The sequence below is a fragment of the Papio anubis genome, chromosome 2 (genome assembly GCF_008728515.1).
Source record: "Papio anubis isolate 15944 chromosome 2, Panubis1.0, whole genome shotgun sequence".
NCBI classification, from domain to species: domain Eukaryota; kingdom Metazoa; phylum Chordata; class Mammalia; order Primates; family Cercopithecidae; genus Papio; species Papio anubis.
In genome coordinates this window covers 91,603,339-91,626,368 of record NC_044977.1, presented here as the reverse complement: position 1 = coordinate 91,626,368, position 23,030 = coordinate 91,603,339, and the positions used below count along the sequence as shown (strand labels likewise).

Here is a 23,030-nt window from a genome sequence, read left to right as displayed (position 1 = left end):
GCTCCTCTGTGTGCTTCTTGTCCCTCAGTGAAGTCCTCTCTCCCAGCAACAAGGGAAGGAAGCAGGGCCCATGCTCCCACTCTGGAAGTGTCTGGGGCTACCAGAATGTGGGCTCCCTAGATGTGAGGCTCAGGTTCTAGCTCCACCAAGCCACCTACCAGCTATGCCTGGTGTGCAGGCAGCCAGCCACTGAAGCCAAGCCCCAGACCTGACTAATCTTTACTCAGGGGTGTAGAAGCATAGAGTAGGCACTCAGTGAACATTTGTACCAGGGAAGGAATTGAGGAAGCAAAGGATACCCTGGGATATCTTTTCAGAGAGCAGTATCTGCCCCAAACCTGAGTAACCCTCAGTGATCTTCCAGCATTGGGCAACTCGGCCCTGGTCAGATGGCCAGCACCCATCTACGCAGGAAATTGGAGGGGAAGGCCCTTGGACTGGCCTAAAGCATTGGACGTCTTGTGCTTTTTTTATTTGAATAATGCTGAAAAGTTAAAATGAAAGCAAGAAGCAGCCACCATATCCCCATTTTAAACATTTATACCCAGTAAGAAGTAGCAATCAACCCTCTGCCCTTCAGGACCACCCTCTAGCCTTCAGTCCCAACCCAAAGATGGGTCAGCCCATATCCAGGTTAGCTCTGGCTCACCTCCCAGGGCTCTCCTGGAAAATGTGTGCTCTCATCATCAAGAGAGGTCCCACATTTCCAACGCCAGTCAGCCTTTGCAGGACAACTCAATCTTGACAAGTCAGAATCAAGGGGTCTGTAAAGTCCTCCATCCTCCAGACTTGGTGGCCATTGAGGGACATGCAGTACCCCAGGAACCCTGCAGGGAGGAAGGTACTAGGTGCACCGGCGCGCTGGCTCAGTCCTTGGCCTCACCCACCTCCTCTTCTGGCAGAAATCCCCGGCTTCCTGACTGATGACGAGTGTCGGCTCATCATCCATCTGGCGCAGATGAAGGGGTTACAGCGCAGCCAGATCCTGCCCACTGAAGAGTATGAAGAGGCAATGAGCACTATGCAGGTCAGCCAGCTGGACCTCTTCCAGCTGCTGGACCAGAACCGTGATGGGCACCTGCAGCTCCGCGAGGTTGGAATCCTGGGACCTGAGTAGGCTCAGGGTGGGAGTGCCCAGAATCACCTTTCTGGTGGCCAGGTCACTTGTCCAGCCCAGCCCTGGTCCCAAGAGTCAGACACCACCCAGACCTGGTCCCAAGAGTCAAATACCACCCAGACCTGCCTGGGCATACCCAGACCTGGGGGGTCCCCTTTCCCTCTAGAGAGCCCCTGGCTATGCTGGGAACCTCAGAAGGTGGCAGGAGAATCCACCTGAGGTTGATGGCATTTATTACCATAGTTTTCAAGGGATGGACCTTCTGTAGCCTGCATTCCTTACTGTCATGGCTGGGGACCCCACAGAACTCATGGTGGATGGGGTGGCAGCTTTGAGGTGGCCAGCAGCCTGCCTCTCTCTCTGCATACCTCTCACACACTCTACAGCCAGGCTGGAGGGCCAAGCTTCTGAGAGAAGTCTGGCAGAGTGGTGGTGGGGGCACTGCCCACACAGAACACCCCACTGAGCCTGGTCTTCCTGAGGGGCCTAGTGGTCATGCCCTAACCAGGTCTCTCCCTGGTGCCTGTTCTCCCTTCACACCCAGGACTTGGCTTTCCCCATCTCACCCGGAGCATCTGAGTGGGACACAGGCCTGTCCTTCACTCTGCTGCCACCCAACAGTGCTCTCCATGAAGGCCACAGGCCCTTAGTCCAGGAACGCAAATGGCCCGATGCCTCTTGACCCCCGCCCCCAGCCTTCTCCTCAGATGCTCTGTACCTTTCTTTCTTTTTCTTTTTTTTTTTTTTTTTTTGAGACAGAGTCTCGCTCTGTCGCCCAGGCTGGAGTGCAGTGGCGCGATCTCAGCTCACTGCAAGCTCTGCCTCCCAGGTTCACACCATTCTGCCTCAGCCACCCAAGTAGCTGGGACTACAGGCGCCCACCAACACGCCCGGCTAATTTTTTTGTATTTTTAGTAGAGACGGAGTTTCACCGTGGTCTCGATCTCCTGACTTCGTGATCCACCCACCTCGGCCTCCCAAAGTGCTGGGATTACAGGCGTGAGCCACCACGCCCAGCCTGCTCTGTACCTTTCTACCTGCACTCACTTCAGCCCAATGGGCTCTGCCCTGTGTCCTCATCCATGCCCTCACCTGAACACTTTGCTCCACAACAAGCACTGGGCCATCTGTTCTCTGCTGGCTCTCCATCATTGGGGTAACCCATTGAGGGACCCTCTTATGCTTTAGGTCCTGGCCCAGACTCGCCTGGGAAATGGATGGTGGATGACTCCAGAGAGCATTCAGGAGATGTACACCGCGATCAAGGCCGACCCTGATGGTGACGGTGAGCTCACACCTCTGCACAGTCCTATCCCTGCGAGACTCCTGCCCACTCCCAGGTGCACCATTTTCAAAACTTGGGCCCTTCCCCCACAGCCAGGCAGCCTCTCTGTACCCCTTTATAGTGGCCAGAGGGGAGGCAAGGTCCCAGCCTTGCTTTTTACCCCTGCCTGGGAAGTAGGCAGGCAGCCAGGCCCCCCGTTCCCCTTGGTGACGGTCTTGTGAGGGCAGTTCTTAGCGACCCTTTTGATAACATCAGGCAGAGTTGAGAGCCTGAGGACAGGAAGTAGGGCTGCTAGTTGGCAGAAAACAGAGTGGGTGGAGCAGGAGCAAGGCAACAGTGAGGCCAGCTAGAGCTTGGCTGTTTACCCTGCTCCATCCATCTCTCCAGCCAGACACGAGGTCCATCCCAGCAGACAGCCTCCCTGGTCTAAATGAGATCTCCCTTGCCTTCCTCTTGTCCACCTGGAGTCATGCTGAAGCGCCTGAAGTGGTAGTGCTGCTAACTGTGCTAACTGCTGGGGAGGGGTGGGCCGGGAAGCTGTCAGGCAAGTGGTGCCCCCTCTGGTAATAACTCTCAGGAGGTTTCTGAGGTGTGATCATCACTCTCATGCCCAAATTCTGGACCAAGAAAGGAAGATACAGCAGTTAAAAAGGACTTGGAAGAGTCGCTTTGCGGCTGGTGAACCAGTGAAGAATCTGGCCATGACCTGTGGCTGGATGGCTGCCATACTGCTACAGGCCCCAGAACAGAGGTGGTGACAGGCTCACAGCCCTCGAATGTCCCCCACCCTCAGAGGAATCTGGGCCAAAGAGTGGAAGGTGACGTCCTCAGGTCAGCCAGAATAACATGGAGCAAAGATACCAGCTACTCTTCCAGAACCCCAAGAAGATGGAGCCCCTGCTTAATGGTTTGAGCAGGGGCAGTGGAGAATGTTTTCATGAGAGGGGGTGGCCTGACTTTCATTGCTAATGTGGGCTGGTAATGCAGCAGGCAGGACTGGTGAGGTAGGTTCCACTCAGGATGAGACCTGAGGTCATGAGGAACTCCCTGGGGACTGGCCCTACTTGTACCCTGACGTATGTATGTAAGGCCCTGGATGAGGCCCAGCACTGCCTGCTCTCTCCTCACCCTCCACAGGCTGGAGAGTGGCCACCACTCTATACAGCCAGGCTGGAATGCCAGGGCCCTGGCCATATGGCTCAAGCTTCCTTTGGAGAACCTTCTCTGGCCACTCTAATAGGGGGTGGGCCTCTTCCTTCTTAGGGCCAAATTAGGGCTTAAACTGAGAAAAGGAACTGCTCTGGGTCTTCCCGTAAAGCCTGTTGTGACAGAAACCAGGTTCATCTGACCCAAAAGTCCAGATGGGGGACAAGTGTACATGGCCCCTCAGTGCCTGAGGTCAGGGGCTGCTGCTGCCTTTGGGGTAGGTAGGGAAGTGCAGCCTGTCACTGTGGCGTCCCAATATGGGCTTGGCGAGCATTGATGGTGGGTGCCCTGTGCAGGAGTGCTGAGTCTGCAGGAGTTCTCCAACATGGACCTTCGAGACTTCCACAAGTACATGAGGAGCCACAAGGCAGAGTCCAGTGAGCTGGTGCGGAACAGCCACCATACCTGGCTCTACCAGGGTGAGGGTGCCCACCACGTCATGCGTGCCATCCGCCAGAGGTGAGCACCTGAAACTGTTCTCACTGGAGCAGGGGGAGAAGACTGGGCAGGGCCTCCACAGAAGCCCTTGTCTGGGGCCAAGAAGACAGAATGTATTAACCCATTTGGGATTAAGTTCCATTTGTTAGACCAGGATTGGGACCCACTGAAAGACAGGCAATTAACAAAGGCAAATTAGCCCTCTGCGCAGGCGCACAGTGGGCCACTGGGATTAGAGAGACTGAGCACTTCTTTTCTGCTGATAAATGACCCCTTATCTTTGCCCACAGGACCCCTTCTGTCAGAGCAGGCAAGGGTTTTTAAATAAACAACTTCCTTCCACGGAAGGAGGACCTCAGGACTCCTGCCCCTTTATTTAGTGGAAATGTCATCATTTCCACACAGCAGGTGTCTCTGTCTTTGGCATCTGAGGGAGAAGGACTCATCATGAGTAACCTCTTCCTGCTCTTACAGGGCCAGTCTGAGATGGCTTAAGGGACTTCCAGGGGAGGTGGGTAGGGGCAGAGCTTGTGGCAGGCCCAGGGTCCACCTTGGCCAGCTCCTTCAGGTCACCACCTTGCCTGGGCTGCCCAGCCAAATGCCTGCTGCCCACCAGGGTGCTGCGCCTCACTCGCCTGTCGCCTGAGATCGTGGAGCTCAGCGAGCCGCTGCAGGTTGTTCGATATGGTGAGGGGGGCCACTACCATGCCCACGTGGACAGTGGGCCTGTGTACCCAGAGACCATCTGCTCCCATACCAAGCTGGTAGCCAACGAGTCTGTACCCTTCGAGACCTCCTGCCGGCAAGTATCTCCCAACTGGGGGCTGCCTTCAATCCCCAGACCAGGAACGCCCATGACACAGGCACAGCCCTGCACTGTGGGCATGCCCCTTGGCATGGGGCCAGGAGATTGCCTGGTTATCCCAGTCAGTGATGCCCTCACCTCTCCCCACAAGCTATTTACCAAATGGCTGGATAGGGGTGGCTACTGGCCATGGTGTCCACTGGAGTCAACAGTCAACACAGACTGAAGTACCCACAGACACCAAAACTTGCCCCCAGAGTTCTGAAGCAAGGGGCAAGGCTGGGCCCCCAGCTTGTCCTGCCCATTCCCCCAGGTGTGGATCTTGATTCCACTTAGAGAAGCTGAAGCTGTGCCTCCCTCCCCTGTCAAGGCAGTTCTTTCCTCTTCAGGTGGCTGTTCTGGACCAGCCCCTTCTGATTCCCAAGGAGCCCTTCAGCATGCCCTGTTGCTTCTGCTAGCCTGCCTTTCCCTGCCAGGCCCTTGCTCAGGGCCATGGCATTTAGCTAAGTGCACCTGTGATCTTGGCCAAAAAACCATTGCAACTCACAGTAAGAGACTGGGTTTGGGGGAAGGAGGAGCTAGGGACATTTTGGCACTGGCCTGCCCTATTGTCACCCATCCTAGTCTGTCCTGGTCCCTGGCAACAGGAACCTGGGCAGCTTATCCTGCCCACAGGTAAGCCCCCGGGAGCATCCACAACTGGGGACCTGCTCAGTGGCCCCCCTGCCTTACAGCTACATGACAGTGCTGTTTTATTTGAACAACGTCACCGGTGGGGGTGAGACTGTTTTCCCTGTAGCAGATAACAGAACCTACGATGAAATGGTAAGGGTCGACCGCGCTATTACTCTTGTGGGCTGGCAGGGGCTTGGGCAAGTGAAGTACACACCTCTCCAGGTCTAAGGATGTGGGCCCAAATGATTCCTTGGGCATATCTGGTTGGTTTCCCTTTGGTCACCCTTGGCTGGCCTGGCCATAGTGGGGACAGGTTGAACACCCCACCACCCTGCTGCCCCCAGAGTCTGATTCAGGATGACGTGGACCTCCGTGACACACGGAGGCACTGTGACAAGGGAAACCTGCGTGTCAAGCCCCGACAGGGCACAGCAGTCTTCTGGTACAACTACCTGCCTGATGGGCAAGGTGAGGGTCTATGGCCAGGCCTGGGGGGTGCCCTGAGGACAGCTTCCCTTTACCCAGTCCCCATCTGCCACAATGGAGGTCTGTTTCTGGCTGCTTTCCAAATGGTTTTCTGCTCCTGGTGCCTCCCAAAGGCCATCCTTAGTGGCTTTAGCAGACCGCCCCAGGACCTGTACTGCCTGTTGGGTTATCTCCATCACTATCATTCCCTGATGCCCCAGACTTCCTACTCCCTGGGGCCTGGGACACATGTCCCTTGCCAACCCAGGGTGGGAAGGGATATGAACAGGCCCAATAGCAAGAAAGCTGGTTTCAGAGGGCCAGTGGTGTTGACTACACATTAGTGGGGTGAGATGAGGAGCCCCCAAGGAAGCCTTGGGTCTGGGTGTTTGCTACACAAGGAATGCACAGCTGGACCCACCTTGGTCATGCTCTTGGTCCCTATGAGGCCAAGCTTTGGCCAGCCCAGCCTAGGATCTCATGTCACCCTCCTCTTCTAGGTTGGGTGGGTGACGTGGACGACTACTCGCTGCACGGGGGCTGCCTGGTCACGCGCGGCACCAAGTGGATTGCCAACAACTGGATTAATGTGGACCCTAGCCGAGCGCGGCAAGCGCTGTTCCAACAGGAGATGGCCCGCTTGGCCCGAGAAGGGGGCGCCGAATCGCAGCCCGAGTGGGCTCTGGACCGGGCCTACCGCGATACGCGCGTGGAGCTCTGAGGGAAAAGTTAGCCCCGGTTCCCAGCCGCAGGTCGCCAGTTGCCCAAGATCGGGGGTCCGACTGTCCCTCTGTCCTGTTGCAGACTGGCCAATGTTTTGCCCCACCCCGCCAGCCGCAATACGGCGCAGTTCCTATATTAATGTTATTTATTGTGTACTGACCCCATCTGCCCCGTCAAATAAAAAAACAAGGTTGGAGCCGCCTGGCCGGACAAGCTCCGGGTCGGCGGGAGGGAGTCCGCACCAGGTGCGGCAGGCTGCCAGTTAGGAGCGCCCTGCAAGCGTCACGTGAGGGGGCGGGGGAAGGGCTGCCCCTCCGCGGGCCCCGCCAATCATGAACTGGATTTTGTGGGACGAAGGGTCGTTATTGGACAACCGCCGCGGGCGCCCTGGTCTCTGCTACCTGTAGCTGAGGGCGCTGTTGATGGGCAGCGCGGCGCGCCGGGAAGGCTCGTTCTCGCGAGAGTTCAGTTCCCTTCTTAGCCGTGGCTGCCTCAGCACCTCGAGGATCGACATGGACGCTCTCGAGGACTACGTGTGCCCGCTGGCAACCTCGGAGCTTATACTCCTCCCAGTCACGGGTCTGGAGTGCGTGGGGGACCGGCTGTTGGCGGGTGAGGCTTGGCTTGAGGCACGCCAGGGGGAAAGGGGGAAAGAAACAGCGCCTGCCAGGGGCGGTGCCACAGGGACAAAGGGATGCCCTGAGGAGAGGACGGGCAGCAGGTTGAGGCCGGTCGGAGGTGAGAAGGGAGCCCAGGAGACGGCGGGGACGAGGGCCAACCTGAGGACGGCGGGGCCCGAGAGACAAAGCTGACGTGGCTGCTGCGGCGCTTCATAAACTTCAGCCCGCATGGAAAGGGCGGGTGGAACCCCGGGATGGTGCAGGGGAACGCGGCCGCGCGGAGGCGGAGGCACGGGAGCGGAGGGTTGAGGGGGTGTGCTCCCTCCTAGAAGATAGGCGGGGGCTTGGCCTCTCCCACGGAGACCAGGCAGAGCCGGGAGGTGGAGAAGGAGGCCCCTCGGGGGTGTGGCCTCTTGGGGAAGGCGGGGCCGGGAGAGGGCAAGGGTGTGCCCTCTCGAGGGCGGGATGAATCTCTTCCCGCTAAGGTGGGGGTGGAGATACTCTGAGGAGGATGGCGTCGCGGAAAATGGCGGATGAGACCTTTACGTGTAGGGGGCGGTGCCCGGGGAAGCGGGGCCTGAGACCTCTCCTGAGATGGTTGAGGTCCAGGAAATCAGGTGTGGAGGTTCGTCCCTCCAAGGAGAACCGGGTCGCAAAGGACAGGCGAGGCCTGGGACTTGAGGTGTCAGAGTCCAGGCTGGTCTCGAACAGTCATTATGTGAAGCCGCTAATGACCTTTGTTGGTCCTACTGAGTTGTATAAGGGTCCTGAGGCAGGGCCTTGGCGGTCAGGCCTTGAGTGAGTTGTCACCAGTCCTAAGAGGGTGTGTGTGTGGGATGGGGATGATCCAGTTTCGATCTGGTGTGGGGGTTCTTGGAGCTTGGAGTTCCTACCCCAAGCTAAACTCCTAAGGCCCCTGGAGGGGGAACAGCTAAGCAGAAACTCAAAGAACCACAAGAGTGAACTAGGAAAAGGGGTGAGTTCCTGGCAGAGGGTAAGCATACCAAAGGCCTTGAGGCTGGAAGAATCTGTCATTATGGGGGAAGGAGGGAATTCTTGTGAAGTTAGAGCGGGAATGGAGCCTGGGAGGAAAGGAGGCTGGACAAGCCAGCAGAGGCCACATTGTTTCAGGCCTTGATCTGACTTTATCCCTAAGGGCAGTGGGGAGAACCTATTGAAGGGTTTTAAGGTGGGGAATAACTTGGGAAATGAAGTTTAAGAAACTGCAAGTGAATTCACTTCTGTGGCTTCCAGAGTGACTTTTATATAGCTACAATTCTGTTTTTTTGGGTTTTTTTTTTGAGACAGCCTTGCTCTGTCACCCAGGCTGGAGTGCAGTGGCACAGTCTCGGCTCACTGTAACCTCCACCTCCCAGGTTCAAGTGATTCTCCTGCCTCAGCCTCCAGAGTAGCTGGGATTACAGGTGCCCACCATCATGCCCAGCTAATTGTTGTATTTTTAGTGGAGATGGGGCTTCACCATGTTGGCCAGGCTGGTCTCAAACTCCTGACCTCAAGTGATTTGCCTGCCTCAGCCTCCCAAAATGCTGGAATTACAGGCATGAGCCACCACACCTGGCCTCTCTAGCCTATTCCTGAGCTCTTCATTTCCTGTTCCATCTACCATACTCAATGCTCTTGCCTACCTCAGGATAATCATACTTGCTGTTTTCTCCACCAAGAAAGCTGCAAACCCTCCCATCCGCGGCCTCCCCATCTCTCAGTCCCCCTCTTCTGCCTGCCTTCCTCTGGCTAACTGCTGCTTATCCTTGAATCCTAATTCTAAATATTGTGTCCTCAAGTTGTCCTCCCCTTACACTTACCCAGTCTGGTTAGATTAGATCGGGGTTTTCTCAGTCTTGCCTCTATTGACCTTTTAGACCAGATGATTCTTTGTTTGAAGGCTGTGTGTGCATTGTACGATGTTTAGCATCATCCCTGGCCTTAGTTGCCAGTAGCACAACCCCTGGAGACAGCCAAAACTGTCTGCAGCTATTGCCAGATGTCTCCTGTGGGGAAAGCTGCCCCCTGCGGAGAACCACTGGATTAGACTTTCTCATTTTACGTCTTTTATTTTCTTTTTGCATTGTCAAAATCTTTCTCATTTTTACTTTTTTTTTTTTTTTTGAGTCAGGGTCTTGCTCTGTTGCTCAGGCTGGAGTGCAGTGGTGTAATCTCAGGTCACTGCAACTTCCACCTCTTGGGCTCAAGAGATGCTCTCACCTCAGCCTCCCAAGTAGCTGAGACTACAGGCGTGCACCATCATGCCCAGCTAATTTGCATAATTTTTTTAGAGGCGGAGTTTTACCATGTTGCCCAGGCTGGTCTCAAACTCCTGGGCTTAAGCGATCCTCCTGCCTTCCAAAGTGCTGGGTTTACAGGCGTGAGCCACTGTATCAGGCCTCATCTCTATTATTATTTTTTTTAATTAAAAAAAAGTGAGGTGAGGAGGAGACTCTGAGTTTGAGAAATTTGTGGTCGAACTGAACATCAAGAGTGATTGATGAGGCTAGGTGTGGTGGCTCACTCCTGTAATCCTAGCACTTTGGGAGGCTGAGGCGGGCGGATCATGAGGTCAGGAGATTGAGATCATCCTGGCTAACACAGTGAAACCCTGTCTCTACTAAAAATGCAAAAGATTAGCCAGGCGTGGTAGCGGGTGCCTGTAGCCCCAGCTACTTGAGAGGCTGAGGCAGGAGAATGGCGTGAACCTAGGAGGCAGAGCTTGCAGAGAGCCAAGATCATGCCACTGCACTTCAGCCTGGGTGGCAGAGCAAGACTCTGTCTCAAAAAAAAAAAAAAAAAAAAAAAAAGTGACTGATGAGGCCGGCCACAACGGCTCACACCTGTAATCCCAGCACTTTGGGAGGCCAACGTGGGTGGATCACCTGAGGTCAGGAGTTCAAGACCAGCCTGACCAACATGGTGAAACCCTGTCTCTACTAAAAATATAAAAACTGGCTGGGTGCCATGGCTCACGCCTGTAATCCCAGCGCTTTGGGAGGCCGAGGTGGGCGGATCATGAGGTCAGGAGATTGAGATCATCCTGGCTAACATGGTGAAACCCCGTCTCTATTAAAAATACAAAAAATTAGCCGGGCGTGGCGGCAGGCGCGTGTAGTCTCAGCTACTCGGGAGACTGAGGCAGGAGAATGGCGTGAACGCGGGAGGCGGAGCTTGCAGTGAGCCGAGATCGTGCCACTGCACTCCAGCGTGGGCAACACAGCAAGACTCTGTCTCAAAAAAAAAAAAAAAACTAGCCAGGCATGGCGGTGGGCCCCTGTAATCCCAGCTAAGCTACTCGGGAGGCTGAGACAAGAGAGTTGCTTGAACCCTGGAGATGGAGGTTGCAATGAGCCGACACAGTGCTACTGCACTCCAGCCTCAGCGACAGAGTGAGACTCTGTCTCAAAAAAAAAAAAAAAGAGTGACTGATGAGGGAAACACAAAGTCAGCACTTAAAGTCCAGCTGAAGCTGAGACCAAGGATTTTCTTTTTTCCCTTTTTTTTTTGAGACGGAGTTTCGCTCTTTACCCAGGCTGAGTGAAGTGGTACGATGTCGACTCACTGCAACCACCACCTGCTGGGTTCAAGCGATTCTCCTGCCTCAGCCTCCCGAGTAGCTGGGATTACAGGCACCTGCTACCATGCCCAGCTAATTTTTGTATTTTTAATAGAATGGGGTTTCACCTTGTTGGCCAGGCTGGTCCTGAACTCCTGACCTCAGGTGATTCATCCACCTTGGCCTCCCAAAGTACTAGGATTACAGGTGTGAACCACCGCGCCTGGCCGAGATCAAGTATTTTCTTTTTTTTTCTTTTGAGACGGAGTCTCTCTTTGGCCTCCCAAAGTGCTGGGATTACAGGCGTGAGCCACCGCACCCGGCTGAGGATTTTCTCAACCAAGGATTTTCTAAGATTCAAGCTGCAGGATTGTGTGTCCTGATGCGTTCATAGGCTACATGCCGAGAAGTTTCCCTGATCCCCATCTCTTCCCTGTAGGTCATGAGAGTTAGGTACATAGCTCTGACATGGCTCTTTGCCTCTGTCTAGGTGAGGGTCCCGATGTCCTGGTGTACAGCTTGGACTTTGGTGGGCATCTGCGGATGATAAAGCGAGTACAGAACCTGCTTGGCCACTATCTTATCCATGGCTTCCGGGTGCGGCCAGAGCCTAATGGAGACTTTGACTTAGAGGCCATGGTGGCTGTGTTTGGAAGCAAGGGACTCCGAGTTGTGAAAATTAGCTGGGGACAGGGCCACTTCCGGGAGCTTTGGCGCTCTGGCCTGTGGAACATGTCTGACTGGATTTGGGATGCACGCTGGCTTGAGGGAAATATAGCCTTGGCCCTGGGCCACAACTCAGTGGTCCTATATGATCCTATAGTAGGGTGCATCCTGCAAGAGGTGCCCTGCACAGACAGGTGCACCCTCTCTTCAGCCTGCCTGATTGGAGACGCCTGGAAGGAGCTGACCATAGTGGCAGGTGCTGTTTCCAACCAGCTCTTGGTCTGGTACCCAGCAACTGCCTTAGCAGACAACAAACCTGTAGCACCTGACCGACGAATCAGTGGGCACGTGGGCATCATCTTCAGCATGTCATACCTGGAAAGCAAGGGTTTGCTGGCTACAGCTTCAGAAGACCGAAGCGTTCGTATCTGGAAGGTGGGCGACCTGCGAGTGCCTGGGGGTCGGGTGCAGAATATTGGGCACTGCTTTGGGCACAGCGCCCGTGTATGGCAGGTCAAGCTCCTAGAGAATTACCTTATCAGTGCAGGAGAGGACTGTGTCTGCTTGGTGTGGAGCCATGAAGGTGAGATCCTCCAGGCCTTTCGGGGACACCAGGGACGTGGGATCCGGGCCATAGCTGCCCATGAGAGGCAGGCCTGGGTGATCACTGGGGGTGATGACTCAGGCATTCGGCTGTGGCACTTGGTAAGGCGTGGGTACCGGGGATTGGGGGTCTCGGCTCTCTGCTTCAAGTCCCGTAGTAGGCCAGGTACCCTCAAGGCTGTGACGCTGGCTGGCTCTTGGCGACTGCTGGCAGTGACTGATACAGGGGCCCTGTATCTCTATGACGTCGAGGTCAAGTGCTGGGAGCAACTGCTAGAGGATAAACATTTCCAGTCCTACTGCCTGCTGGAGGCAGCTCCTGGTCCTGAGGGCTTTGGATTGTGTGCTATGGCCAATGGGGAAGGTTGTGTCAAGATTGTCCCCATCAACACTCCAACTGCTGCTGTGGACCAGACCCTGTTTCCTGGGAAGGTGCACAGCTTGAGCTGGGCCCTGCGTGGTTATGAGGAGCTCCTGTTGCTGGCATCGGGCCCTGGTGGGGTAGTAGCTTGCCTAGAGATCTCAGCCGCACCCTCTGGCAAGGCCATCTTTGTCAAGGAACGTTGTCGGTACCTGCTACCCCCAAGCAAGCAGAGATGGCACACATGCAGTGCCTTCCTACCCCCAGGTGACTTCCTGGTGTGTGGTGACCGCCGGGGCTCTGTGCTACTGTTCCCCTCCAGACCAGGTCTGCTCAAGGACCCTGGGGTGGGAGGCAAGACTGGGGCTGGTGCTGGGGCACCTGGAGTGGGTAGTGGTAGCAGTGGGGGTGGGAATGCTTTCACTGGGTTGGGCCCAGTGTCTACCCTGCCCTCTCTGCATGGGAAGCAGGGTGTGACCTCAGTCACATGCCATGGTGGCTATGTGTATACCACAGGGCGCGATGGCGCCTACTACCAGCTATTTGTACGAGATGGCCAGCTCCAGCCAGTCCTAAGGCAGAAGTCCTGTCGAGGCATGAACTGGCTAGCTGGGCTCCGTATAGTGCCCGATGGGAGCATGGTTATCCTGGGTTTCCATGCCAATGAGTTTGTGGTGTGGAGCCCCCGGTCACACGAGAAGCTGCACATTGTCAACTGTGGTGGAGGGCACCGTTCGTGGGCATTCTCTGATACTGAGGCGGCCATGGCCTTTGCTTACCTCAAGGATGGGGATGTCATGCTGTACAGGGCTCTGGGTGGCTGCACTCGGCCACATGTGATTCTCCGGGAGGGTCTGCATGGCCGTGAGATCACTTGTGTAAAGCGTGTGGGCACCATTACCCTGGGGCCTGAATATGGAGTGCCCAGCTTCATGCAGCCTGACGACCTGGAGCCTGGCAGTGAGGGACCTGACTTGACTGACATTGTGATCACCTGTAGTGAGGACACTACTGTCTGTGTCCTAGCACTCCCTACAACAACAGGCTCAGCCCATGCACTCACAGCTGTTTGTAACCACATCTCCTCTGTACGTGCTGTGGCTGTATGGGGCATTGGCACCCCAGGTGGCCCTCAGGATCCTCAGCCAGGCCTAACTGCCCATGTGGTGTCTGCGGGGGGACGGGCTGAGATGCACTGCTTCAGCATCATGGTTACTCCGGAACCCAGCACCCCAAGCCGCCTTGCCTGCCATGTCATGCACCTTTCGTCCCACCGGCTAGATGACTATTGGGACCGGCAACGCAATCGGCATCGAATGGTCAAGGCAGATCCAGAGACCAGGTAATATATGCTCCTGGGCAGGGTGTGGTATGGGTCATGCAGATGCTCCCAGGCTTGCAGGCTCCACCTGACAGCTGCGTGTTGTCCCTGCAGGTACATGTCCCTTGCTGTGTGTGAACTTGACCAGCCCAGCCTTGGCCCCCTTGTGGCTGCAGCCTGTAGTGATGGGGCTGTAAGGTGAGAGCACAGGGCCCAGTGGGGCGGGAGACAAAGGAAGTAAGGTTGTTTAGGATGCATTCTGAGCTAGGCCACCCCCCGCCCCCCAGGCTCTTTCTCTTGCAGGATTCCGGGCGGATTCTGCAGCTCCTTGCTGAAACCTTCCACCATAAGCGATGTGTCCTCAAGGTCCACTCCTTTACACATGAGGCACCCAACCAGAGACGGTGAGAGGGGCTGGATGATGGTCCTGCATGGGCTGGGTGGGGGGGTTCCTGTTGAGCTTCATCTCTGTCATTGACCAGGCTGTCTTTTCCTGGCTTCCAGGAGGCTCCTCCTGTGCAGCGCAGCTACTGATGGCAACCTGGCTTTCTGGGATCTCACCACCGTGCTAGACCATGGCTCCACTGTCCTGGAGCCTCCAGTGGATCCTGGGCTTCCCTACCGTGAGTAGCTAATGTGCAACCATGGCTACCCCTCCTCACCTGTCACATAGCCCTCACACATGTGACAGGCGGGGCCCTGACAACTACCCTCTTCCTTCAGGGCTTGGCACCCCCTCTCTGACTGTGCAGGCCCACAGCTGTGGTATCAACAGCCTGCACACGTTGCCCACCCGTGAGGGCCACCATCTTGTGGCCAGTGGCAGTGAAGATGGATCCCTCCATGTCTTCGTGCTTGCTGTGGAGATGCTAGAGCTAGAAGAGGCTGTGGGAGAGGGTGGGCTGGTACCCCAGCTGCGTGTGCTAGAGGAATACTGTGTCCCCTGTGCACATGCTGCCCATGTGACAGGCCTCAAGATCCTAAGCCCAAGTATCATGGTCTCAGCCTCCATTGATCAACGGCTGACCTTCTGGCGTCTGGGGCATGGTGAACCCACCTTCATGAATAGCACTGTGTACCATGTGCCAGATGTGGCTGACATGGACTGCTGGCCTGTGAGCCCTGAGTTTGGCCACCGCTGTGCCCTTGGGGGTCAGGGGCTTGAGGTTTACAACTGGTATGACTGAGGTATCCCACGGTGGCCGGTGTGCTGGGCATGGGGCCTGCTCGCAGACAGCATGGAGCAGGGATGGGCTGTCTGTGCCCATGCTCAGCATGCCTTGAGGGGAGGAGGTGGCGGCCGCGGGTTCCTGACATCGGTCCAGGAACTGAAGGTGAGTGGAGTGCTGCCAAGAATATGCCCCACTCCCCATGACAAGACAGAACTTTGTAACAGTACCAATTTATTTTGGCCGTGGGTTTTTGCTTTTTTTCCAGTTGATGACTTTGTGAACATTCCCAAATATTGGAGCCTCTGTGGCCTCAGATGTGGCTCAGTGGAGGGAGACCCAGCATAGCCAGGCCAGTATGGAGCACCTCACGCACAGCCCTCAGAAGCTGCAGGCGGACGAACATCTGACCAAAGCGGTGTGGTCGAGGCTCCTGAAAGAGAAGGGGCCTACTGGTCTCATCCTCTGCTTCCTTTGTCTTTACCCTGTACCTCTCTGCATGTCCCAAACCCGTTTTGCTGTGCGCTCACCCCTAGGATGTGTACTCGGTTGTAGTAGGAGCTGAAATCCATGCTGAGCTGTACCAGGAACTTGCATATCTAGAGACAGAGACTGAGTCACTGGTCCATCTCTTTGCTCTTGTGCCCCAGGCCAGAATAAAGAATAGAGTGTAGAGTGTCCTGCTTGTGCCTCACCATCTCTGTGCGTGCAGTGATGTGGAGCCCTGGGGCTGTGCAGTCCAGCATTGCTGTCTGGCTCAGCAGATCCGGAAAGGGGAGGATATTGTTGAAGAGCAACAACCACTCACCCTGTGGGGGAGAAAGGTGCTGGGAGGGGAAGTCCAGGCTTCCTTTGTGCCAGCTACCGGGAGGGACACTCACCTCATCATGTAGTAGTGAGAAGTCCAGACTGCTCACAGGAGGAAAAGTGGGGTACAGACCTTGTTCCATACTACACTTGTAACTCTCAAAGAGTGTGGCAAGACGGGCACAATTATACATGACAAAGGTGCCACTCTTTGTGCCCTTTGTGGAGATGTTCTTGTCAGCCAGAGCCAGGAAGAGCTAGGGAATAGGAGCACAGCTGCAGAGAGAAGGCAGCCACCACACCCGGTACCCCAGCACTGGCCCTGTCAGGCCCCCAGGCTCACCTGACTCTGTGGGGCTGTGCTCAGCATCTCAAACTTGATGGTGGCCACAGAGAGAACACCAAAGATCTCTGTCCAGGCTGGATCTGAGGGAGTATAGGATTGGTCAGTCTGCAGGCAAAGGCAGGGATGCAAAAAACCTGCCCCTAACCCAGAACATAGCCAGGGTTTCCCAGGCATACCGTGGGCCAGATCCCCACCATGCTTCAGTGCTGAGGCCTTGCACACCTGGGCATGCCGGAACCTGTGTTTGGAAGAGAGGCCAGTGGGCAGGGTCGTGGGTGAAGAGTCCCCCCACACTACCCTGGCTAAGGTTGGTGTTCCTCCCAGCCTCACTCACTTGTAGTACTCAGGGGCAGTCATCAGAGGGCCAGGTGCACCAGCTACTTTCACAGGGCCACAGATCAGGTGCTTCTGTCAGGAAGATGGCAGGGGCTCAGCCTAGTTGGCACTACTCTCCAGGAAGTCCCTTGAGGAGCCCAAATCTGGTGCCTCTACTCAGCCCATATTCTCTCAAATTGGAACTGCCAGGTTGAGTGGCTCCTTCTACCCAGCTCCTCAGGCTACGCACGGTTCAGCCTTCTCAACCTGGTCTTTGGTGTTCTTGGGATGTGTCTACAGAGCCCCCCCTTCCCCAGAGCTTCCGCACCTGCTGCACATGCCCTCTCAAGTCCAGCAACTCCCCCAAGATCAAGTGTCAGTTTCTGGACCTGTCAGCTAACAAGCCCCTCGGTGGGTTTTCAAGGGCCCCCTGAGGTTAGGGGTTAGGTGGTGGGGAGCTCCATCATTAACCCACCTGTCTGAGTGGAGCCTTGTCAACCAACTTCCGCCAAAGCAGGTCCAACTTCTGTTGCTGGAACTCCTCCTCACAGCTAACAACATGTACAACCAGGCAGCTGTCTGTACCAGTATCTGGGGACCCAGCCTAAGGGAGGACAATCATAACTGTGGAAGTACAGTATACTTGGTTTGGGAGAACCTACAGGGCTGGGAGTCACTAACCAGGCCTGGGTGGCTGTCCTCTGGCCAATGCCATAGAGCCTCCTGCAGCTCAGCTAGCACAGACAGGAGATCCTCAGTCACTGTAAAGAGAACAGACAGGTGCTGAGGCTGGCAAGAAGCGGAGATGTCCCCACCCCCACCCGCTCCTGCCTTTTCTGGCCTTGCTAGGCTACAGGTCCTACCCAGACAGTTGTCCAGGTTGGAGTCATAGCCAGCTGTGCGGCCCTGTTCTTCCACCAGCTCCTTCAGACACAGTCTGCCTAGGATGCCAGGGGACAGTGTCCTCCCGTCATGAGCAGAGATAACTTCTTCAAGGGCGTGGCTCCTCAGGCTGTGGGAGGAAGCTCTCTCCGAGGCAGCGGGCCAGTCCACCCGCAGTTGCTGCAGGAAGGTCAGCATGTGCGGATCCTGCACAGCTGGCACTAGGCGCACGCACACCCTGGGAAGGGAGGGCGGTCGCCTCAGCCTGAGCAGCTGGTCCAGCTCGCCAAGACTTCCCACCTCCAGCCGCTGTCCCCAAGGGCGACGCCGCTCGCTCTCTAGGTCCCCGGTAGTCCCACCTTCTCCATTCCGGCCCTGAGGCCCCGCTCACCCGTGAGCGCGCAGAGCTCGCGCCAGGTGATCAGCCACGAGCACCGTACGCAGCTGGCTCAAGCGGAGTGCGCAAGGGGAGCTGCGCAGGGCTGGGCAGTGTAGTAAGACGCGCTGGCCCGGCAAGGCAGGCAAGGCGGGCGTGGCATAGGCGGCCACGGCGCTGAGGACGCGCTCGAAGACCGCGGGCCGCTGCAGTTGGAGAGACAGACCCGCGGGAGTCGGCGCGCAGCGCAGCACCGGGGCCACACCGGGACCCTGCAGGCAGGCGAGGGCATGGAGCAAATGCTCGGGTACCTGCGGGAGAATGGGCGTGTGAGCGCGCCACGGCACGGGACCCAGCTCCCAGCCGCACGGCCTCGCCCGGCTCACGCCCACCTGGCCGTCATCGAAGCGCGCCTGCAGCGCGCGGTGCGGTGCCAGAAAGTCTCGGGAACGCAGGTGGCGGGTGCGCGTCTCCTTGATCCATACCGGACTGCCAGGCCCCAGGGCCGCGTTGAGGGCCCCCAGCGTCTCCCCAACCCCAAGGCGCCTGGTCGCCATGGTGACCGGAAGGAGTAAGCGGAACCGGAAAAAGAATTTAGGGAGGTGAACTTCCGGAAAGGACCGACTGGCTGGGGCGGGTATGCGGCGGCGGTCCGCGTAAGAGGACAGATTCCGCCAGCAGGAGCCGTGTCGGCTGCTTTCGACCTACCACCCCCAGCGCCCCTTCCGCGCTGTCCACTTGCACAGCCAGGCCCTAGATCTGAAATCTCGGGAGTCCTTCCCGGGCCTAGGGTTCTTTCCCTGTGGCCAGGTCTCAACCAGGAAAAGGATCCTCGCGACCCGGTGGGGGATCAGACAGGGTACCGTCTCTTCTCATCGATGTCTCACATCTTTGTGTTAATAACATTTCATTTCTCCCATTTTACACATGATGAATACTTGTCACTGGAATAAGGCAGTATAACATTAAGGCCACTTTCACGATCTACTTAAAACATCGTTTTAAAAAGAATAGTGTTCCGCGGTTTCAGGTTATTTGCAAGCATTTTCTCGTTTGAGATATGAGTGTTTTTCTTTTGTTTGAGACGGAGGCTTGCCCTTATCTTCCAGGCTGGAGTGCAGTGGCACGATCTCGGTTCACTGCAGCCTCCGCCTCCCGGGTTTAAGCGATTCTCCAGCCTCAGGCTCCCGAGTAGCTGGGATTACAGGCGCCTGCCACCACCCCGGCTAATTTTTATATTTTTAGTAGAGACGTGTTCCGCCGTGTTGGCCCGGCTGGTCTTGAACTTCTGACCTCGTGATCTGCCCGCCTTGGCCTCCGAAAGTGCTGGGATTACAGGAGTCAGCCACTGCACCCAGCCCAGGTCGTCTTTATGCCCAATAAATGCGCACTCTTGATACAACTGCCAGTTTTCTTCTTTTGATACCTGAGAAATTACAACCATCATGATGCCTTCCAGAATGACCAGCTTTTTTTTTTTTGAGACGGAGTTTCGCTCCTGTTGCCCAGGCTGGAGTGCAGTGGTGGGATCTTGGCTCACCGCAACCTCCCCCTCCCGGGTTCAAGTGATTCTCCTGCCTCAGTCTCCCAAGTAGCTGGGATTACAGGCATGCGCCACCATGGCCGGCTACTTTTGTATTTTTAATACTTTTAATAGAGACACGGTTTCTCCAAGTTTTGTCAAGCCTCGAACTCCCGACCTCAGGTGATCCGCCTGCCTCGGCCTCCCAAAGTGCTGGGATTACAGGCGTGAGCCCCTAAGCCCGGCCCAGAATGACCAGCTTTTAATGTGACTCCTTTAACCTGGTGTGCTTTAACAAGGATCCTTACGCTTCCTGTTTTAGGCAACAGCCATTTACAGGCCAACCAAATAATGCGACCATAAGAAGTAGAAAAATAGGCCTCAGTTGGAATATCTTACTCCTCTACCAATAGGAAAGCTTTTTTCTTTCTCCCACAAAGATTCCCAAATGTTTTCATTTCACTGTAACATACTCACCCCCCACCCACCCCACCCCCATTCCTTTTAATAGAGAAGCTAACTCAGTAGAGTGTTGGGAAATCCGGAGAGCAGGGAAACCCAGGGGCAGGAAAAGCTTGGCAAGGCCCTTTTCTGGGCCAGGGCTGAGGCCCTGCTGGGAGGCGCCGAAAGAGCACTGGGCGGACACGACATTCCCGATGGCTTCTCGGGGGCCCACTCAACGGGAGTGATCGTGTCATTCCAAAGCGCTTTCCATTCTGAAGGTGCATAACCTGGAGACAACTGCTTGGCAGGGTTGGGAACCCTCAGCCAAACTGAGGACTTTAGATACTCTCATCCACGAAGACGGTTGGGGTGGTTTTTCCCCAGGAAGTAGAGGGCTATCTTTAGCGAAATGCGGGCTGAGGCAGCCCTCGGGGACTCACTACCATTGCATTCCTACCCGGAGGTCCTGGGTCCACCCTCCCTCGCCAGTGCTCCCCAGGGTTCCAGAGATGGCCACCAGCCTCGGCTCTCCCACCTCTACACCCATCACCTCCAGCCTGAGGGCGCACCTGAGAGGAACTGAGATCCAAGCGGCTCAGTAAATTATGTCTGGGGGTCAGGGGCACCCCATCTGGGCCAGGGCGCTGCTCAGGCAGGAGAGCAGGGGACGAAATCCAAGCGCAGCTGGAATGCTCTGGAGACAACAGCTGCTTTTGGGATTCCGTTGCCCGCTGTCCAGCCGTTGGCGGAGGTGGCGGGAGAGCTCCTGCCCCCAGGTCACTCGCCCTGGGGCCACATCAGAACCCGCCCATCCCCACTCCCAGGAGGAAGACCCGGGAGTAGGCTGTGAAACCGAGTCTAGAGGGAACAAGACGCTCACCTGGGCCCCAGAACAATAGAAGGGGAGGTGGGGGCCTCCCCTGGGACCGGGTCCCGATCCGGATTAGATCCGCGGGGCAGGATTAGCCCTGTTGGTCCCACGAAGCCTGCCTGGGCCACTGATGCGGTGACGGTGGTGGGGCGGGCTTCGGAATCCGCCAGGAGGGAAGCGCGCCCGTGGGGCCGGAGAGGAAGTAAACCCGCGCGTCCGCCTCGGGGACACCCCCGCGCTCGTGGCCTTTGTCCGGTGACGCTGCCAGCGCCCAGAGCACCAGGAGCCGAAGGGGTCCACAGAGCAGCAGCGGGACCCCCGGAAACCCATTGCGACTGGCCCCAGGGGACCCACCACCAGGCCCCGACTGAGCCGAGCTTCCCGCTCGCTCGGCCCCGCGGGTAGCGAACGCGACAATGTTCCCCTGAGGCCACGACAGAGCCGGCGTGCCGAGAAGCCCAAACCCCGCGCGGGCGCCAGCGACTCTCGCGCCAGTAGGCCCTTGACTTGGATCAAGACGGGGGACGGGGGACTCCCAGGACGCGAGCAGAGTGAACGAGGACAAGGTGATGCTCCACGCGCTTCTACTTCAAGTCTGGTCCTGTTCGGCCTGGTCTGGCCCAGCCGAACGGTCAGCCCAACACTACCACAGCTTGCCCTTCCGCTTGCTCTGGCTGCCTGCAGACTTGGAGCCATTTTAAGGAGAAACCATCTGGCCACGCCCCCTGGAGCACCCGAGAAGCCAATCCACGCTCGGCCACGCCCCTCTCCGGGGGCGGTGGAGAGGCCAACGGTCGCGCGGGTGGCGGTTAGGGCGGGGTGTGCTTCGGCGCTGAGCCGGAGAAACTTGAGTCGACTGACCCGCCCACGGTGCCCGAAGCCCCAAAGGCTGGGATTAGGGGCTAGAAGTCTGGCACCGACCGCCTGGCCAGGTGTTTGGGACAGGACTAAGTGGGCGACCGCCCCGCCCCGGGAGCGCGGCTTAATAGCTGAGAGCCCGGGGGCCAGGCCGCGGCTGCGACCCAGGCAACGCCCTGAGGGCGGACACGCTACCAGGTGTTCCACTCCCCTGGGACGGTGGGCAAGGGCCCGGGACGGGGAGGGCGGCAGGTGCTGACACTGGAGCTGCGCCGGAGGTCGGGGAACTCGGCCTCCTCGGACAGATAACACTCGCCTGCTGGGCCGGCCGAGCTGTGCGGTGCCCTCCAGGACGCAGGGGGCGCTGCAGCCTCGCTGGGTCAGGCTCCGCAGGGCCCCGCCAACCTGGTGACTAACGGCACCGGTGACGACTTCGCCGCGCGTCGCTCAGCCATGGCCACCGCTCTCGCGCTGCGTAGCTTGTATCGAGCGCGACCCTCGTTGCGCTGTCCGCCCGTTGAGCTTCCCTGGTGAGCCTGGACCCCGCGCCCTCGACCATCCCTCCCGTAGGGTCGGCGACCGCCGGCCCCGCACCTTCCGGCCTCTCGGGCGGCGCAGCCCGGCCCCACTCCCCTGACCCTTTTCTTCCGCAGGGCCCCGCGGCGCGGGCATCGACTCTCGCCGGCGGATGACGAGCTGTATCAGCGGACTCACATCTCTCTGCTACAACGCGAGGCCGCTCAGGCCATGTACATCGACAGCTACAACAGCCGCGGCTTCATGATAAACGGAAACCGCGTGCTCGGGCCCTGCGCTCTGCTCCCGCACTCGGTGGTGCAATGGAACGTGAGTCCTGGCCTGCAGTGAGGAAACTGAGGCCCAGAGTCACAGGGCCTCACCCTGCTTGTGTCCCTGTAAACTTGGCTTTCCTCTATGTCCTGTAGTGGATGGAGGTGGGGAGAGGCTGCGTGGATTTGTCGTATTAAATGTGCCTCCTCCCTGCACAGGTGGGATCCCACCAGGACATCACCGAAGAGAGCTTTTCCCTCTTCTGGATGCTGGAGCCCCGGATAGGTACTGGGGGAGGGGAGGGAGAACAGAGGTGTTCTGGGCCCCAAAAGGCGACCCCACCCCAGCATCTCAACAGAACTGTAGACTAGCCACATTCTCCCTTCCCTAGAGATTGTTGTGGTGGGGACTGGAGACCGGACCGAGAGGCTGCAGTCCCAGGTGCTTCAAGCCATGAGGCAGCGGGGCATTGCTGTGGAAGTGCAGGACACGGTGAGTCCCGGGACTGGGGCATGCTGCGGGGAGCACAGGCCTGATGCTAGACAGGCTGATGCTGGCCTTTTCTTTGCAGCCCAATGCCTGTGCCACCTTCAACTTCCTGTGTCATGAAGGCCGAGTAACTGGAGCTGCTCTCATCCCTCCACCAGGAGGGACTTCACTCAAACCTTTGGGCCAAGCTGCTCAATGAACCACCGTGAACTGTCCTGCTGACTGCACTCTGCCAGGCTTCCCGATGGTTTCACTCTTATCTACCCTTTGGCACTTACCTTGCTTATCAACGTAATAATTTATACACTTCTCCCA

The 23,030-nt window shown here is 57.1% G+C and overlaps 5 protein-coding genes across 13 annotated transcripts in view; 3 read left to right on the top strand and 2 right to left on the bottom strand.

Annotated features, from left to right (window-relative positions):
* P4HTM (prolyl 4-hydroxylase, transmembrane) overlaps nt 1-6,910 on the top strand; it is a 19,034-nt gene extending 12,124 nt beyond the window's left edge. The window contains exons 3-9 of one of the 2 annotated variants that reach the window (XM_021934424.1): nt 903-1,093; nt 2,306-2,402; nt 3,905-4,067; nt 4,663-4,972; nt 5,527-5,676; nt 5,871-5,994; nt 6,492-6,910. In XM_021934424.1, the coding sequence (XP_021790116.1) occupies nt 903-1,093; nt 2,306-2,402; nt 3,905-4,067; nt 4,663-4,972; nt 5,527-5,676; nt 5,871-5,994; nt 6,492-6,712 (1,256 nt within the window). In that variant the 3' untranslated portion in view covers nt 6,713-6,910. The remainder of the gene's footprint in view (nt 1-902; nt 1,094-2,305; nt 2,403-3,904; nt 4,068-4,662; nt 4,973-5,526; nt 5,677-5,870; nt 5,995-6,491) is intronic. The other variant, XM_003894460.4, reaches the window with a different exon arrangement.
* On the top strand, nt 6,859-15,695 carry WDR6 (WD repeat domain 6). 2 transcript variants are annotated; one of them, XR_643754.4, is made up of 7 exons: nt 6,908-7,326; nt 11,387-13,868; nt 13,962-14,045; nt 14,135-14,251; nt 14,352-14,470; nt 14,571-15,181; nt 15,285-15,695. XR_643754.4 is itself a non-coding variant. In XM_003894457.5 (6 exons), exons 1-6 carry the CDS (start codon nt 7,137-7,139, stop codon nt 15,032-15,034), a joined length of 3,456 nt encoding a protein of 1,151 aa, XP_003894506.4. In that variant the 5' UTR covers nt 6,859-7,136; the 3' UTR covers nt 15,035-15,695. The 2 variants fall into 2 exon arrangements, 1 of the variants encoding a protein (XP_003894506.4); XM_003894457.5 differs by having other exon boundaries at nt 6,859-7,326; nt 14,571-15,695.
* Nucleotides 15,234-20,739, bottom strand: DALRD3 (DALR anticodon binding domain containing 3). 7 transcript variants are annotated; one of them, XM_009200814.3, is made up of 13 exons: nt 20,589-20,739; nt 18,135-18,288; nt 17,758-18,053; nt 17,348-17,604; nt 17,166-17,245; nt 16,960-17,088; nt 16,504-16,577; nt 16,346-16,407; nt 16,167-16,249; nt 15,898-16,080; nt 15,712-15,825; nt 15,547-15,615; nt 15,234-15,449 (listed from the first exon to the last, which is right to left on the bottom strand). In XM_009200814.3, the coding sequence occupies exons 4-13, from the start codon at nt 17,562-17,564 to the stop codon at nt 15,330-15,332; spliced, it is 1,131 nt and encodes a 376-aa protein (XP_009199078.1). In that variant the 5' UTR covers nt 17,565-17,604; nt 17,758-18,053; nt 18,135-18,288; nt 20,589-20,739; the 3' UTR covers nt 15,234-15,329. The 7 variants fall into 7 exon arrangements, with proteins under 7 accessions (XP_009199078.1, XP_021790114.1, XP_009199077.1 ...); XM_021934422.2 differs by having other exon boundaries at nt 15,712-16,080; XM_009200813.4 differs by lacking the exon at nt 20,589-20,739 and having other exon boundaries at nt 15,712-15,768; nt 18,135-18,898.
* LOC108584084 lies at nt 19,645-21,883 on the bottom strand. Its single transcript, XM_021934425.2, has one exon. It carries the CDS (start codon nt 21,273-21,275, stop codon nt 20,652-20,654), a length of 624 nt encoding a protein of 207 aa, XP_021790117.2. The 5' UTR covers nt 21,276-21,883; the 3' UTR covers nt 19,645-20,651.
* NDUFAF3 (NADH:ubiquinone oxidoreductase complex assembly factor 3) lies at nt 20,758-23,030 on the top strand. Its single transcript, XM_003894458.5, has 5 exons — nt 20,758-21,967; nt 22,091-22,283; nt 22,445-22,511; nt 22,618-22,718; nt 22,798-23,030. The coding sequence occupies exons 1-5, from the start codon at nt 21,891-21,893 to the stop codon at nt 22,912-22,914; spliced, it is 555 nt and encodes a 184-aa protein (XP_003894507.1). The 5' UTR covers nt 20,758-21,890; the 3' UTR covers nt 22,915-23,030.

Bases quoted from the DNA above. Each gene is read 5' to 3' on its own strand.
- WDR6 (XM_003894457.5), top strand. From the start codon at position 7,137: ATGGGCAGCGCGGCGCGCCGGGAAGGCTCGTTCTCGCGAGAGTTCAGT. The intron at 13,869-13,961 runs GTAATATATGCT...TTGTCCCTGCAG, and splicing joins AAGGCAGATCCAGAGACCAG to GTACATGTCCCTTGCTGTGT. The intron at 14,471-14,570 runs GTGAGTAGCTAA...CTCTTCCTTCAG, and splicing joins GGATCCTGGGCTTCCCTACC to GGCTTGGCACCCCCTCTCTG.
- DALRD3 (XM_021934421.2), bottom strand. From the start codon at position 18,299: ATGGCGACCAGGCGCCTTGGGGTTGGGGAGACGCTGGGGGCCCTCAAC. The intron at 17,605-17,757 runs GTGAGCGGGGCC...CTCCCTTCCCAG, and splicing joins CGAGCTCTGCGCGCTCACGG to GGTGTGCGTGCGCCTAGTGC. The intron at 17,246-17,347 runs GTAGGACCTGTA...TTCTCTTTACAG, and splicing joins CAACCTGGACAACTGTCTGG to TGACTGAGGATCTCCTGTCT.
- LOC108584084 (XM_021934425.2), bottom strand. From the start codon at position 21,275: ATGGCTCCAAGTCTGCAGGCAGCCAGAGCAAGCGGAAGGGCAAGCTGT.
- NDUFAF3 (XM_003894458.5), top strand. From the start codon at position 21,891: ATGGCCACCGCTCTCGCGCTGCGTAGCTTGTATCGAGCGCGACCCTCG. The intron at 22,512-22,617 runs GTACTGGGGGAG...TCCCTTCCCTAG, and splicing joins GATGCTGGAGCCCCGGATAG to AGATTGTTGTGGTGGGGACT. The intron at 22,719-22,797 runs GTGAGTCCCGGG...TTTTCTTTGCAG, and splicing joins CTGTGGAAGTGCAGGACACG to CCCAATGCCTGTGCCACCTT.